Source organism: Annulohypoxylon truncatum (genome assembly GCF_022578515.1).
Source record: "Annulohypoxylon truncatum strain CBS 140777 unplaced genomic scaffold F4807scaffold_20, whole genome shotgun sequence".
Classification (NCBI taxonomy): domain Eukaryota; kingdom Fungi; phylum Ascomycota; class Sordariomycetes; order Xylariales; family Hypoxylaceae; genus Annulohypoxylon; species Annulohypoxylon truncatum.
The window spans coordinates 257,526-273,446 of NW_025953806.1; the positions used below are offsets into that span (position 1 = coordinate 257,526).

Consider the following 15,921-nt stretch of genomic DNA (forward strand, 5'->3'; position numbering starts at 1 on the left):
ATTGGAGATCAATGATTTACTCCTTGCTTCCCAAAATACAATGGCACAATTCTCAGAGCTGTTGCTCGAGTACATCTCTTCTCACCACAACTTTATGAACGTTTCACGGGTAGCCCCAATAAAAGCTGAGAAGTCGAAGTAAAGTAACACGAATGTGTACACAGGGACAAGCAGAACATCGTCTATCCAGCCCTCAATATCCCCGTACCATAATCTTCAGAAAGCAGTCTGGGATGGATTCCTTTCCCCCAATTCGCGCCCTATCAACGATAAGTCATCATCGTAACATCATGAAAACCAGCTGGAAGCCGAAAATTGCCAGAAAGCATGCATGACACTAGCTCTTTACATTGCTTCCCATCCAATAGCCACACAAGACTCCTATAGAGATCCTGAGTAGTCCGGCGTCCAATCCATATTCTGATTATAGTCCATGTTGAAGTCTTGCGATGATGGCTGGGTGTAACCGGCAGCAAGGCTGGGCGTGATGGTACCGAAGAGGGTACTGCCAAAATTGTTCGATTTATCCATCGAGCTAGTCGGGAAGAGAGGGAAATCATGACCAAATTGATTGGAACAAGCAGGCTGAAAGTCCTCGAAGCCCTCATCCACCATTGTTGGTGGCGTTAACATGACTTGGCCACCTTGGCCGCCAGCCGCGAGTTGTGGCATAGTGAACTGTTGACACGCATTCATGTTGAAGTTCTCATAGTGGTCATAGGCCTCGAAATCCTTGATGCCCTTGTTGTAGATTGAGTGTGAAGGAGTTGGCAGCTGTACAGGAGCGCCATAAATATCCTCGAATTGACCAGTAAACTCGGGACTGAGGTCCTCGAAGGAATTAAATTGGCCAGAGTCAGTGGAAGGTGTGCTGTTGTCGATCGGAGAGAAGTCAAGCTGAATATCTCCGTCGAATGGCTGGTGCTCATACAAGCTAGCGTTGAATTCCTGGTCTGAAGGATACGAAGGGAACTCGTGGTCGTTGTAGCGTCCGAAGACAGAATCCTCGGGTGGCGTCATGACGGGATCAGTCTGCTCACTACTAGGGGTGGGTAGACTTTTAATTAGAGGTGTGGGATGAGCAGAGCTACCAGCCTTGCTGGATTTCTTCTGGCCATTGGTTTTGGTTCGGACGTATGTCCACCCGTGCGCTTTCTCCATATGCTGTTTGCAATTGGATTCACGTTTAGACTTGTAGGGACAAGGTTTGAAATGGCACTCATACATCGGGGGAGCAGCCGAGTGTTTGTCGTTAACGTGCCGATCCATCTCTTTCTCAGTAGGCCAGCCATACTCGTGGTATTTGCATGTGGGAATAGGGCACTTCCAAGGACGAGAATGGGTCTTCTCGTGTTTCGTCAGGTCGCAAGGTCGTTTGAACTCTTTATTGCAACCCGGGTGGTTGCACTTCTTGGGAGCCAGCTCCTCAGGAGAAGCGTTCTTCTTTCGGCGAGCCATGGATCGCATGATCTCTTCCTCGTCCTCGGCTTGTTCGCTCATCGAACGCTTGAACCGGATTGGACCCTTAGCCTCGTCGTCCTCGAGATCTTCAACGGGTTTGCCGGTGGCCATGGAGAAGGCCTTGCCGTTCTTCTTCACGCGGACCAATTCGGCAGGTCGTCCGTTTGTAGTAAGGCCGCCCATGAGTTTGACCTCGTCCGTTCTATGTATAAAGTCAGTATGTGTATAGTCACTAGGGTAGCATTGGGGATCATACGGGTCGACTTCCATATCGTCCAATTCTTCACCGTCGGCTTGCCTCTTACGGGCCTCCTGCATCAGTTGCGCGTGTTGGCGAATTTGTTCGACAAGATCAATGAAGTAACCGTTATTGTAGGGCCGGTCGTGAGGTCGGGTTTGTTCTCTATCAGAGAGGTATTCGACGGTCGCTTGGATACATCGAATCGAAGTGAGGCAGAAGTCACGGTATAATTCGACAGTTTTTGCCTTCTCCTTCAACCACAACCCACGATAAGTAACTCCACAAACGCCTGGGTCTTTCATAAGTTGACTCACCGGTGCCATAAAGATAAGGGTCTTCTCGAGATCCCTAAGACAAACGATCTGGTTTTCCTGGATCCTTCTGGGACAGTCATTGACAATGGGACGGAAGTCCTTGAGTGAGCGGTCCTGTAACAGTGGTTTCAAGATATGCTCATGGATACGGTTCTTAGCACGGTCACTAAGACGTTGATTATCCTGAGACCTGGTAGCAGTGACGGAACGCGTGATAGCTGCGGCGCTACCTCCAGTAGACTTGGCCTCCTTCCGCTTCTGGTTGGTGGAGGCAATGGATGAACCCAGGCCACTGTCAGATTCATGGTGGCGAGAAGAGCGGCGGTTGCGAGGGCGCAACACTCGTCGCTCCGTCTCCGCAACGGAAGGTTCCTCAGACATCGTGTCTCCGACTATTGTGTGGTCCAGGAAACCTCTAGGGATGGGAAGAATGTCTTCCGGTAAAGAGCTGGAGGGGGACGAGGGCTCGGCCTTGATAGCCGATAGGGTTACCTCGAACTTGCCAATGTTCAGGGCAGCACGACGAACGTGAGCATCGACAACATCATCGAGGGTTGTTTGGGATCGACGAGGTAGTGACGGTACTTTGAACGTAGTAGCAGCAGGTGGACTAGACGGAGGAGTAGTAGGAGAATGGAAGGTTGCACCCTTCCGTAGAGTCAAGTTCGTCTTAAGGGTTAAGCCATTGCCGGAATCAGAGTCCGGGCGAGTCACCGGAGTCCTTCGAGGGTTGGAGAAGGACATGATGATGACTCGGTATAACACGGGGGTGTGGGGTACAGATTTATGGTAGACGGGAGAAGGTCGATGATAGCTCTGTTGGAAACTGTGTCAAGAGACACGGTAACGGTTAGCACAATTATGCACCATAAGGCTGAGCAGGCCTATGAGTCACAAAAGTCCTACACCGAAGTTGATATGGCCTGAGGTGTCCGAGAGATGCTACAATTGACAACTTGACATTGGTCAATCGATAGGGGTTGAAAGAGATGATAAGGGAAATATATAGATGGTAGGGCTTGGTGCTTCCAAGGGATGAGACAGGAGTCGACCTTACTCAAGAGGCGAATATAGCGGGATGGATGACCTGATGTATAAAAAGGTCCACGGGTAATGCTGCGTATTTGCTGACAGAACTCGTGTAAATGCGGAGGCGCGATTTGCGAGAAACGAGACCAAAACGTCGAACGATTTGCTCAAATGGGAGGGGACTGAGAAACTAGGCAAACAATTCGGCGAGGTTCAAGAGTAATTGAGAACTGAGGAATGGCGCGTCAATCGGTATTCACAAGCTAACTACGTAGCCAGTGTTACAGGTAGGACACGACAAAACAGGACAGAGTGGGCAAAAAAGAATAGGACAAAATGTGGCAGCCTATACGGAAGATCACAGTTGATAAGCCGGCGTGGTTTAGAAAGGCTTCGTCGTTCGTCGAGTGAAGGACGTGGGCAGACGACGAGGGAATTCAAGGAAGAGAGCTGGAAGAGAGGCCTTGGGGTGTTGAGATGATGAGAAGTCGTTCAAAAGGATGGAGATTTAGGCAGCAGCCGTTCATTATGGGGGCACCCCTGTCAATGTAGATCAAGTTACTGGACCAAATCCTAGGTCGAGGTTGATAGATCTAGAGGTAGAACCCACTATAATCAACACTAAAATGCATCGTAGACTCGGTTATCCGTCACTTCTGTGCTAACATGGAGTACTCGCCGAAGTCCTAGTGTACCTCTAGGGCAGATGTAACTCTAGCTGCGCCTTCCCAGCGCCTCACACTAAACCAATAGTGGGTACGCGACCCGTTTTCTCGCACTTCCTCTCCCTACAAAAGGTCCCATACATCGTACCATTTAAAACACTACGGACGTATTTATTGACTGTGCCCGTAAACCGCATACATACTATACATGCTATGACTCTATAGCCGTGGAGAGGCATAAGGAGGACCCTTAAGAAAAGAGCATGTCTGCTGCATAGAGAATCTCGCATTCTGTGTGTTCCAATGGACCATGATTGGCTTGTAATGTTATTTACATTCGGCCGTGTGGTCGTGTCTACACGGAATACGTCGGCAGCGTTGGGAAAAAGAAACTTTAATTGCTTATCGACGGAAATATGCATAATGATAGCAACGCTGGCTCGCTGGCAAGCACCAAGCACTTAAGATCGGCAAGCTGTGCTTCTAACTTTACGCTAAGCCTTGGAATTTATTTATTAATAATACCCAGCTTGGTAATCCACCGTGGACCTGGTAATATGTACGCTATATCCAATACGTGCAGCACTAACGGTGTATCTGCACATCGACGTTCCGTGCTCTTCTCTGGCCACCATTCCCCAGACACATTCCTTGCTCCTTGCTGTGTAACGGTCAACAGTCGCAGGAGACGACAGGAGCTCGGGAATGGACAATTGTCTATTCGTCAGTGGTTCGAACGATGACAGTCGACCAACAGTCAAGACTCAATCAATGGTTCATTATTATTCTCAATTGTCCGATCACTTTCAAGTTCCAATCTCGCATTCGGCTCCGGGGCAGGATAGACTCCGGCTCGGAAATGTCCTACAAAATCTATCCGAGCGGCGAGATTTCTTCTTTCTTTTCTTACCTGTGTCAGGTGACGTCAATTGGCTGTCACAATATTGTACTAGTATATTCCGTATTTTACCAATAGTTGCAGTAATAAGGGGCACCCGGTCCTAATCCCTTTGAATATCCCGTGTTATTCTCGCAGATGCGAAAATGGGGAGTCGAGTTCTAATCCGCATCGGCGCATTTCCAAGGTTGCTCACAGGAAATTGTCGAGGCGATTGTAGATCGATAGCTGATTTGATCTCTTGTCAATCCCTGGGGAGGAACGGATGAGCACATGAACACTTGAGCAATGACACCGAGTCATTTCGAATGTTACTTCCAATCGGATTTCTCCACAATTAAGGCTAATACAGTTATCGTTTTAGTAAGAGCGGTGGATGTGAATGGTCGACTTGCCGTCTGCCGAGAAACCCTCCTGCCCCCTGAATGGAGGAATCACATCATTAAATCAGTGGGATCGAATGAAGTATTGACACCGAAGCAATCTCTGTTGAGTCATCAATCTTGGTAAGGTTGGTACATATGTATTGTGCATATTGTGCGTCTCGTGCGAGCCATCAACCAAAGGTCGCTTCCCTGAACATGCAGGTTCGACAATGACCAGAGCAACCAAGATTCGGTATGCTTGCAAACACCCACTACCCATCCACATCCATGATGAATCCTTGGCAACCATTGGCTAACGCGTAACCTTGCTGCATCGATAGAGTTATCTCAACTGTATGTACGTACTTATCCGTGTTATCAGCCCTATCGAATAAGGTTTAATCGTTTTTAATCGGTTTTAATGGTCCGTGACGACGATGATAGTCTCGGCCAATAGCGTTGTCTCGAATTTAGAAGCCTTCCCGACTTCCTAACCTTCCAAGACGCCAGTCCTATGCTAAACTAATATCGTCGCACCTGCGCATCAATGAAATATCGGTGCCTGAGATTCCTATTTCGATACAGATCGCATCATTACTAGCTATACGTAACCTAGACGCGCACCATACGCACCATCAACCAAAATGGTCAAGATTTCGGTGGGCTTAAGCGCAGGCAGATGTTTTGCAGGAATATCATCACGCTAACTAGACTAACGTACGTCGCATTATGTCAATAAAAGCTCAAAATCCTATGAACGACCTATCAAAACAGCCAATTCTCCTTCAACGCCGCCCGACCCTAGTTCCCAAGCAAACATAAATGTCCATGCGTCCACAGAAGCGCAAAAGCAAATCTCCTTAGTCGTCTTCCACCCATGTCCCTAAACGAGGGGATCGTCCCCGACTAACGTGACCCAGATTCACACGTGCTCTATGGGTATCTCAACGTTCGGTAGGTAGAGCAGGCAAAGCAAATGCTAATACTTGCTTGGCTTACGAGGGCGATTAGGACGATTAGGGCGTCCCCTTAAGATGTCAGGCGAGACGGTGTAATCCCTCAAGTCAACTGCGTAGTCATCGTCGCTGCACTCGCTTACTCCGTTGCTGTCTCTCCTGACTAATTTCCCAGGCCGCGACTTAGACGGCGTCAGCTCGGGGTTCATCGGCCTACTTGAGGGCTTGAGGCCAGCTGGACGTTGAGGTAAAACCGTCTCTCTTTGCGAAGCTCCTGGGTAGGCTGCCGATGCAGACCCCGTCTGGCTGGGCTCATCGTAAACTATCTGGCCATGGACACTTTGGTGTCGCTCTTGGGCATAGCCCGACGCGACTCCCGGCCTCGAGACTGGGACTTTCTGCACATTAGCTCCCTCCAACGGATCTGGGCGATAAGGTCGAAATTTTTGCTGACCTTCGTGCCGGTTATATTGTGGTGCGTATTGTTGCGGGTAATTCTGGGGATGCTGTTGATAAGGCTGAGTGTAAGGTCGAGGGTGACTAGGAGGCTGACTTGGCTGTTGAGAATAGTCCTGGCCCCAGACAGCACGGGGATCATTAGCTGGGCGATGCTGGGGATGTCCAGGTTGAGCGTAGGAGCTCCCTACTCGGAAATTCTGCGAATAGCTATAGCCTCCCACCGCATACGGGGCCGGTTGAGGGCGTTGTCCGTAGCCCTGAGTCGAGCTCTCTGCCTCGCGGACAACTGCGGTGACGGCGCGTCGACTGTCGCGTCTCGGGTTGTAAGGGTCGTAAGGGTCGGAAGAGTCGGAAAAGCACATCGTGGAGATCTTCTTAGTGTCAAACTTCGTAGTGATTGAATTTCTAAGTGTCTCCTTATTGAATGGGAATAGAAAAAATTAAATGCTATGCCGGATAGCTTGAATAGAATGACATTGGTCTCCTATTAGAAGATTACAAGAACTGTTCAACAGTTTTGATTAAATAAATAAAACACGAAGTGGGAGTCTCGACATGAATTTGGGTTTTCTCATGATATGAATGTGCCCTGTGTGTTGTTTGAGTCAACAATAGTCATATCCAGGTGAACAAGGACGTTTTTTTCTTAGTGACATTAAGGAAGGGACAAAGACGTCAGTACACAGCCAGACGGCCTCATAAAGAAACTTTCTTTGTCTGGTTATCTGAAAAAGCCAAACAATAGCATTCTCTGAGGTGAAGAAGCTATGGGATTTGATTCGTCAATACAGTGAATAATAGGCAGAACACCAGATGATTCCCGGAGCGCAAGCATGGTGGACCAATACTTCAATAGTAAATGTAGAGATGAGAATTACTCGAGTTTCACTCAAGTACGTGGTCCAAACACTACGCACAGTAATAATAGCCCTCAAGGGGCATATAAACTCAGCTGGTCTAGCTTCGTGATCGTATCAATTAGCATCTTGGATAATTGACCTACCTAGGTACCCTGGATCACAGAACCCTCTTTGTATAACCTGTTTTCCATCCAACAACACGGTGTGTAACTGTGAAGCCATGCACTGATCTCACTTCAGGCAAAATAGTCCTAAGCAATACTAGGAGTTGATGACCATAGGAAAAAACTACGTACGAACTCACAAAACTCACTACCTTCTAAAATTGTTCTTCAACTCACTTTATTGTTAACGGGGTCTGGTTTTGAACAATAGGTGTCGTCTTTGTTACTCTGTGCATTGTTCCTAGACACATTAAATAGATATATCCTACTTGAAGCTGCTTGCTTGCCACCGATTCTAGTTTTAGTCCCTAAAACCGCCTAGAAGGTAAGCCCGTATGAGCCATTGAGGTTGGTAACATAACATTTAATATGGAATTTATCAAAAAGTGGTTCAACCCTTATAAGAAAGGGAGAAAGGATAAAAACAACACGAAGGAGGAGCATCGGGTTAGCTCGCTACTTGAGAGCTTATCGAGTACTCAGGAACAAACCAGAGGATCTTCGGGTCGACGTAATGCTATTTGTGTCTCCAAGACGAACTTTATACCCCGAACTCAAGGTCATGAAGCAACAGTTGCGTACCTTGAATCAGGGAGTGCGTCTGATCTATCCCAGTTGCTCAGTGAACGTGACCGCGCCGAAAGACTTGTGTATCAAGGTCCCAAGACGAAAGCTACCCAAGAAGTCCAAGACATACTCCGCGAGCCGAGTATAACAACTGTCGGGAGGTTCCATCGCGTCTACAAGCAGGCCGAAATTCTAATAAAATATGGTATTGCTGGCGAAATCGTGTACAATTTTAGCAGATCCCCTAGCTGGAACAAGGCCAATATATCAAGATTGCCTTCACTACAACTCAAAAATTTCAGTGACATAATGAAAAGGCACATTGGACTTCCGAGCAACACCTCAAGCATCCCTCGTAGCCCCTCAACTCCTATCGACTGGATTGTTCTTGGGGCATCGGGATCTACAGCTCCTCATGACGTCCGGCGGCCATCTATTGTAAGTGAACCCGGCGGTTGGAGAGACTTGCCACCTCTCGATACAAATGATGAACGGATGGGCGATGTTCATAGCCCTTCCTCAGTGGCGCAGGATAGCAATCTTGAAGATGAATGGGAAATCGAAGAAGCACAAATCCTCACAGTAACAAGGGTTCCTATTCGGCAGGTACATATAACCCCTAAAAGAGGTAGCATAGAAAGTGCTAAGGTTAGCGAACGGCGTGAACTCTCTGGAAGAGTCCTTGATAATTCAGAGGGCTACTCTGGCTGTTGAGATAAATCCAATATTAGTGATCTGATCTTTGGGTATGTAGTAGTGTCGAAACTTCATGCATGAGTTTGATCCTTGCTTGGTGTTAAGTAATACGACCAGCCAGACAAGCTTTCCTACCTGTCGTTGGTCTCATATTCAAGAATTGAAAGCTACGTAATTTGAAAATCGTCGTAATTGATCAACCTAAACTATGTAGGTGAAAATGATGTAAATATTTCCGTGCATACCCTGCATGCCTTCCTGCCGAGACTTCTTAGGGGAGAGCAATGCACTCTATCTCAACGTCAACGCCCTTAGGTAGCTGTTTGACAGCCACGCAGCTACGGGCAGGCTTGTGGACGAACCACTTAGCGTACTCGGTGTTCATATCGGCGAACAAGGACATGTCGGCTAAGAAGATGTTGACCTTGACCACCTTCTCGATAGAGGAACCAGCAGCAGTGAGAACAGCCTTTAGGTTCGAGATACAAGATGCTGTCTTCTCGCCAATAGTTCCTTCCACAAGGTTACCTTGAGCATCACAAGGGATTTGACCCGAGCAGTAGATAGCAGTAGGTGTCTTGATGGCATGAGACTAATAGTCACAGTCAGCTCCTAGACAGAATAAGAAAGTCAAGATTCATTAGTCCGTACATAGGGGCCGGCAGCTGAATGTCTGATTAGCAATTGAAAATAACCCGCTTGACTTCTTTGCCCTGAGAGTTCCACTTACGAGGAGCGGCGTCCTTAGCGAAAACGTGAGTGATATCAGACATGGTGCGGATTGGCGTTGAGGTTATTGAGACGAGAGGTTTCTGTGAGATCGGAATTGAACCACGACGTACAGCGGAGGAGAGAAGTAATCGAATTGGAAATGCTCGACTAGCCACTGGCATAGCTCTAAGTTAGGTATTTATAAAACAAAAACCGCGATGGTATTGAGTACTTTGTAATCAGATCTAGTCAATAGTAGGGCGTGGAGATTTTGTAGCCACTTAAAGTTTCCAGTGGTCTCCGTACTTCGGCCCTCCGGCTAAGGCGGGGTGGGAGGTTGCTAAGCTCCGTGCTACGTGAGAGTCTACCATGTAAACGGGTAAAGTTAAATCTTTAGCGATATCTTATGTAAACATGGATATTTAGGGCATTATATGTAGGTACAAAGGTTGCTATGAGGTCACGGTAGCTTAGACTGGTAGGTGGTATTTGTTTGCCGGTAGATGGAGATGCATCTAATGCACGTGGGTTCAGGTATAAATTTCTTTGATATTCCAGGTTCCCAATTGTATGGTACCGTTTTGTTTGTGCCTTTCGGTGTCGTTGAACTTGCTGCATCACGAGTAGATAAGATCTTTATTGTCGATAAGATTTCGGTATTAGCCGTCTTCGTGGGCATCGTGGATTATCGTTTCTCAAATGTTGTTTCAACTTGGACCTAATAACACCTCCATAACGAGATTCAGGCTTTGCAGGCTTTGATGGATCCTTCCACCGTGGTTCTAATAAAAAGGGGGTCGTGAGGCTGAGGTGTTGCCAAGTGGCCAGAATTAACTCGATAGCCCCTGGAAGAGGTACATCTGGGCAAGTGCCAGGCAAGTGCAGTACGAAGTACATACCTAGTACTCATTGCGTCGCACAGGGTGGGAACGCGGACAACTCGCGCCGCAACTCTGAAGCTTCCCCTGCGTTAGGTTATTAGTTATTAAGATTTTAATCAAGGGCCGTTTTCTTTGAACATTTCTTCTTGATCACCAACTTTCGTCTTTCCGACAACCTTCGGCGCCAACCATCACAGCATTCGGCCTACGAATTGGCCATATGGTTGGTTGAATTACTTCTTTTTTCTTTGTTTCTGTAAGTATCTCTGGTATTTCTAGAAAACGGTACAAGGATGCTGGTTGTCCTTATGCTGTGACACGTCAAATGCGACGTAATCATCCGAACCAAAAAGCATCAAAACTTCAGGCCTCTCCCAGCTAATTCCCAATTCTCACCAGTTCTCACACACCAATTTCTTCTGAACTGCGCTCCTTTACACTATGTCGACTACTCCGCAGGGTAGTCTGCGCCAGCGGAATGTGCCCGGTTCTTCCAAAAAGAAGAACGGAAGCCCTGCTGGTACGGACTCGGAGGTCGATAGCCTCGACAAACTCGTCAAGAAGCAGATCGCTAGCACATCCTCAGAACTAGACTATAAGATTGCTTTCGTCGTCATCACTGTCCTGGCTTTCATTTCGAGATTTTGGGGTATTAGCCATCCGAACGAGGTCGTTTTCGACGAGGTCCACTTCGGTAAAGTAAGAAGACACCGCCTTTAAACCGCTTTCCGACTTTTTGCTCGGGTACGCTGTAGAGAACACTGCTTACGCCTTTTTTGGTCATTTAGTTCGCATCCTATTACCTCGAAAGAACCTATTTCTTCGATGTCCACCCTCCGTTCGGAAAATTACTATTCGCCCTTATGGGATGGCTTGTAGGATATGACGGACACTTCCACTTCGAGAATATCGGCGATTCGTACATAGCGAATAAGGTTCCCTATGTAGCCTTTCGCGCTATGCCAGCACTACTCGGCTCGTTGACCGTCTCCGTCACTTATCTCATCATGTGGGAGTCTGGGTATAGTTTGCCCGCTTGTATTGTTGCCGCTGGCCTCGTCTTGTTGGACAATGCCCACATTGGCCAGACCCGTCTGATCCTGCTGGATGCCACGCTTGTGCTCGCTATGGCATGCTCTCTGCTATGCTATATCAAGTTCTACAAGCTAAGACACGATCCTTTCAGCCGCAAATGGTGGAAATGGCTTATCTTGACCGGTTTTGCTCTTTCGTGCGACATTTCTACAAAGTACGTCGGCCTCTTCGCCTTCGTCACGATCGGATCTGCGGTTGTTATTGACTTGTGGGATCTGCTCGATGTTAAACGACCTGGCGGTGCATTGAGCTTACGAGAATTTGGACATCACTTTGGCGCTCGTGCTCTAGGGCTGATTGTCTTGCCTTTCCTATTCTACTTGTTCTGGTTCCAGGTCCACTTTGCCATTTTAACGCGATCCGGCCCCGGCGACGATTTTATGACTCCCGAGTTCCAAGAGACATTGTCTGACAACGTCATGCTTGCGAATTCTCTTAACATTGAGTACTACGACACCATCACTATTCGACATAAAGAGACCAAGGCATATTTACACAGTCACGACGCCAAGTACCCTCTCCGTTATGATGATGGCCGAGTCTCTAGTCAGGGTCAACAGGTCACGGGCTACCCATACAATGATACCAACAACTACTGGCAGGTTCTTCCCGTTACTAACGACAACCAGTTGGGCCGTCACGTCAAGAATCACGAACTCGTAAGACTGCGACACTTGGTGACTGATACAGTTTTGCTATCTCATGATGTCGCGTCTCCTTACTACCCCACGAACCAGGAATTTACTACTGTTTCTATGGAAGACGCATACGGAGGTCGCGCGGCGGACACTCTTTTCGAGATTAGGATCGAGCATGGCAAACCAAACCAAGACTTCAAGAGTGTTTCTAGCCACTTCAAGCTTATTCACAACCCTAGCAAGGTTGCGATGTGGACCCATACGAAGCCCCTTCCGGAATGGGGTCACAAGCAGCAAGAAATCAACGGAAACAAGCAGATTGCTCCTAGCTCCAATGTCTGGATTGCGGAGGATGTTCCATCTGTCCCAGCAGATTCCCCCCGCCGCCAGAAAGAAGAACGCCAGGTTAAGAGCCTACCTTTCCTCAGGAAATGGTTTGAGTTGCAACGTTCTATGTTCTGGCACAATAACCAGTTGACTAGTAGCCACCCGTACGCTAGCCAGCCCTACCAATGGCCGTTCCTACTGCGGGGTGTCAGTTTCTGGACTCAGAACGAGACTCGCCAACAGATTTACTTCTTGGGTAACCCTATTGGCTGGTGGATCGCTAGCAGTCTGATCGCAGTTTACGCTGGAATCATCGGCGCCGATCAAGTGTCCTTACGCCGCGGTGTTGATGCTTTGGATCATCGTAAGCTATTCCCAACCCTCCGTTTCGTATTTAGTCAGCTAACCTCAATAAAGGCACTCGTTCCCGCCTCTACAACTCTACCGGGTTCTTTTTCCTGGCGTGGGCTACGCATTACTTCCCGTTCTACCTCATGGGACGCCAGCTTTTCCTACACCACTACCTCCCCGCTCATCTTACCTCGTGTCTCATCGTTGGCGCCCTGCTGGAGTTCGTCTTTAACGCAGAGCCCTCCGCTGAGGAGCCGACGTATCACGAGATCAAGTCAGGCAAGAGACGCGCGCCCGGTCCTCGGCGACACATCACCGCCCGAGAGCGGTTCGCCGGTCAGAGCATGGTCCCAGCATGGATTGCATGCGGTGTCATTCTGACGCTCGCCTTCGCCGGCTGGTACTATTTCCTACCGCTGACTTACGGCTACCCCGGCCTCAGCGTCGAACAAGTCCTCCGACGCAAGTGGCTCGGATACGACCTCCACTTTGCTAAATGAAAGGTGGAGAAAGATATTAAAACACCCAGATTTGGGCAAGGTGATGGGACGGCTAGTTGAGGTTATAATCTTGGTATGTAAAACCATAATCACGTGTGGAGAGGACGAAGATAGACAAACAAGGTGTACGATTGAGCGGCATCTACGGGGCGAACAATGGATAGGTTGGGCAGGCTTTGCGCGAAAACCCGGGGTGATGGAGATATAAAAAGTCGGTTTTTGTGATAATGATGAGAGGAAAAGGCCAAGGTGCACACCAGACACGCTTGGCCCAGATACCTACTCAGGACTCGTTCTGTAAACCCCATTTAAAGACGCAAGACCACGCATGAATCAAATCAATCTCATTTCTCATGACTTATTAAGTAGCTACGCTACGCTAAGCTAAGCTGAGCAAAAACCTCGATGATCCGCCTACCGCCTACTGGTAAAATTAAGGAGATTATCCACCTCGAGACCACGTCCGACCTTACAAATCCTTGAGAACTTCTTCAGCGACAATTTGGCCTGCTAACCAGCTCATATCCACAGTGCTCGCGATAGAGTGGATAGCTGATGTCCACCATAGACCTTGACTAGATAATTTGAATGGTGGATATCGTTTGAATGGGTACAGATCGGGGTAGCCATTTTCAAGCTGGTGGTCGACGGTCAGTTATCTAAATTAATACAATGGGTTACGATAGTTGGATGTCACTTACTCTCGTCTGATAGATCCATGTGATTTCTTGGTTAAGTTGTCGTAGTTGTTCTATAGCACCACCATCTGATAGAATCCGGTACAGGTGCTCCACGACCCTATTGCCATCATTCCCGACCCGGACGACTTCCCTCACGAATGCGAGCTCCCTAAATCCGGTAAAAGGGCTGTCTTCGGCCTCGTTGTTGAAGAACAGTATTTGGTCAAGGTCATCTCTGAAGAGGTCGGGGCGGAGACGCGATGGTGTTGTGAAGAATGTGATGTATACGGGCCGATAAGTCAGAACAGAAGCGGCCTCGATGTCGTCGATGGAAGAGACTTGATATAGATTGAACTCCGGGGCTGCAATGATGACTTTGTCAAACGCCTCGGCTTGTATACCAGATACACCGAGGGCACCGTATGAAAGAAGCCATGCCGGTTTTTCTTCGTCGATATATGCGTGCTTGATACCCGCTACTGTTGCACCTACCCGCACGTGGGCGTCTGTCGCACTGATAATCTGCTCGAGCCTATCAATCAACTCCCCCCCAACATAGAAATTGGCATAATCCTCTTGGGCCACTCCTAACATCGCGGCCAAGGTGCTGATTTCTGAGACTTTCTGGAAATAGGCTCGCTCGACCTGAGGCCCGAGGACCTCGGTCACGTAGCCACCGCTGATGCCTCGATTGTCAAGTCCATCTTGCGCAGGTTCTTGCACAGAGTCGAGAATACCTAAGGATATCATAAGCTGCATGAGATCCGTCGTCGGGTGCGGGTCTACGAAACGATCTCGTAGGCTTGTTCCATCCTTAGCCATAGCTCCCGCACGCCATACGGAACTACCATATCTGAATATTTGCCCAAGCCAGCTGGTGGTTGGCGTCTTGCTATAAGGGCGAGTGGTATCGCTGACGACTTGATCGGAGTAACTAGACGTGGTTAATACTAGAATGACTCTCGCCTGAATAGAGTTAAAGCTCTTACTATCCAACCATCTGGCTCGGACGCTCAGAGAATCCAACTCTGTCACCCAGCGTTGCCTCCGATGCCTTTGTAAAGAGAGGATTGCCCCAGACGAGAGCCGTACCAGCAATATCTTCTGCGCTTATCGGGTTCTGTTCGTCATCGTCGTATGGGAAAACCGGACCGCCGGTGGAAGCATTAAGAGCCAATTGACCACCAATTGAGGGGGCCGATTCAAACAGGGTGATATTGAGGTGAAAGCGTCTACCTCTTGAATTACAGTAGAGATGTTGGGCCGCAGAGATGCCCGCAGGTCCAGCGCCTGTGTGTCCAGATCAGATCACGCCTGTTGATTCTGAGTGGTAATGTAGACCTCGAGATATACATACCGATAATGGCAACTGAATACGTTGGGATTGGGGGTGGGGGTAATGAAGGTCCCCCGGAGAAGAAGTGATAGAGGAAGAAGAAGGGCAGGAAAAAAAGCACCAGGCCAAGTAGTTGGAGACATGCCAAGGGAGGTTTGACCACTACATCAGGTATTGATTTTGAATTCACGGCTGATGGAATCAGCGGCGTTCGTTCACTTCTCAGACGCTGGTATATTGACGGAGGTCGACTGGAGTAAGCCGGAGGCGGGGACTCGCTCCGGACACTCGCGGTGCGAAACGAGTCTGAGTATGGTCGGGTTCCTCTTCCCATGGTCGATAGCTTCTCTAAGCTAAGATACGAGTTTTCCCATTAGATATCTCGCAGGTGCCTGTATGTATGAAAGGCAGAAGCAAGCCGTTTGTAAGAGTTCCGGTTTCGAAAGTTGACTGAGGCAACCTGATAGCCTTATTCAACTATTGAGCCGACCGCAGAGATGAGGCGCAGTCCACCCAAACAAGGCTACCTACAGTATTGGCCTAAGGTTGAGCAAGGAAAAATGGTTAAGTACTCTATGTTATGTTATGTTACGTAGCTGTAGTTAGGAAGTGGATATGGAAAGAATGACTCCTGCTGCCTTGGTAAGTCGCTCTTGACAACTCTAACTATTGGCGTAGATAAGCTCTCTTGGCGGTTACACAACATCCAGTCCCCTCTATTAATTGC

The 15,921-nt window shown here is 48.3% G+C and overlaps 6 protein-coding genes across 6 annotated transcripts; 2 read left to right on the forward strand and 4 right to left on the reverse strand.

Annotated features, from left to right (window-relative positions):
• Positions 1-121: 121 nt before the first annotated feature.
• On the reverse strand, positions 122-3,121 carry F4807DRAFT_133798 (uncharacterized protein). The gene is made up of 3 exons (XM_047993018.1): positions 2,017-3,121; positions 1,718-1,953; positions 122-1,663 (listed from the first exon to the last, which is right to left on the reverse strand). Exons 1-3 carry the CDS (start codon positions 2,758-2,760, stop codon positions 382-384), a joined length of 2,262 nt encoding a protein of 753 aa, XP_047853300.1. The 5' UTR covers positions 2,761-3,121; the 3' UTR covers positions 122-381.
• Positions 3,122-5,250: 2,129 nt separating this feature from the next.
• Positions 5,251-6,936, reverse strand: F4807DRAFT_429425 (uncharacterized protein). Its single transcript, XM_047998327.1, has 3 exons — positions 6,500-6,936; positions 5,985-6,404; positions 5,251-5,927 (listed from the first exon to the last, which is right to left on the reverse strand). The coding sequence occupies exons 1-3, from the start codon at positions 6,525-6,527 to the stop codon at positions 5,896-5,898; spliced, it is 480 nt and encodes a 159-aa protein (XP_047853301.1). The 5' UTR covers positions 6,528-6,936; the 3' UTR covers positions 5,251-5,895.
• Positions 6,937-7,765: 829 nt separating this feature from the next.
• Positions 7,766-8,826, forward strand: F4807DRAFT_133980 (uncharacterized protein). Its single transcript, XM_047993020.1, has one exon. The coding sequence runs from the start codon at positions 7,782-7,784 to the stop codon at positions 8,691-8,693; it is 912 nt and encodes a 303-aa protein (XP_047853302.1). The 5' UTR covers positions 7,766-7,781; the 3' UTR covers positions 8,694-8,826.
• F4807DRAFT_133975 (YjgF-like protein) lies at positions 8,820-9,767 on the reverse strand. The gene is made up of 4 exons (XM_047993019.1): positions 9,619-9,767; positions 9,406-9,554; positions 9,327-9,340; positions 8,820-9,267 (listed from the first exon to the last, which is right to left on the reverse strand). The coding sequence occupies exons 2-4, from the start codon at positions 9,446-9,448 to the stop codon at positions 8,947-8,949; spliced, it is 378 nt and encodes a 125-aa protein (XP_047853303.1). The 5' UTR covers positions 9,449-9,554; positions 9,619-9,767; the 3' UTR covers positions 8,820-8,946.
• Positions 9,768-10,424: 657 nt separating this feature from the next.
• F4807DRAFT_133985 (glycosyltransferase family 39 protein) lies at positions 10,425-13,517 on the forward strand. Its single transcript, XM_047993021.1, has 4 exons — positions 10,425-10,523; positions 10,667-10,966; positions 11,056-12,691; positions 12,745-13,517. Exons 2-4 carry the CDS (start codon positions 10,709-10,711, stop codon positions 13,176-13,178), a joined length of 2,328 nt encoding a protein of 775 aa, XP_047853304.1. The 5' UTR covers positions 10,425-10,523; positions 10,667-10,708; the 3' UTR covers positions 13,179-13,517.
• A 3-nt stretch (positions 13,518-13,520) lies between these two features.
• On the reverse strand, positions 13,521-15,841 carry F4807DRAFT_429434 (uncharacterized protein). Its single transcript, XM_047998328.1, has 4 exons — positions 15,216-15,841; positions 14,848-15,148; positions 13,880-14,792; positions 13,521-13,815 (listed from the first exon to the last, which is right to left on the reverse strand). Exons 1-4 carry the CDS (start codon positions 15,526-15,528, stop codon positions 13,648-13,650), a joined length of 1,695 nt encoding a protein of 564 aa, XP_047853305.1. The 5' UTR covers positions 15,529-15,841; the 3' UTR covers positions 13,521-13,647.
• Positions 15,842-15,921: the final 80 nt, after the last annotated feature.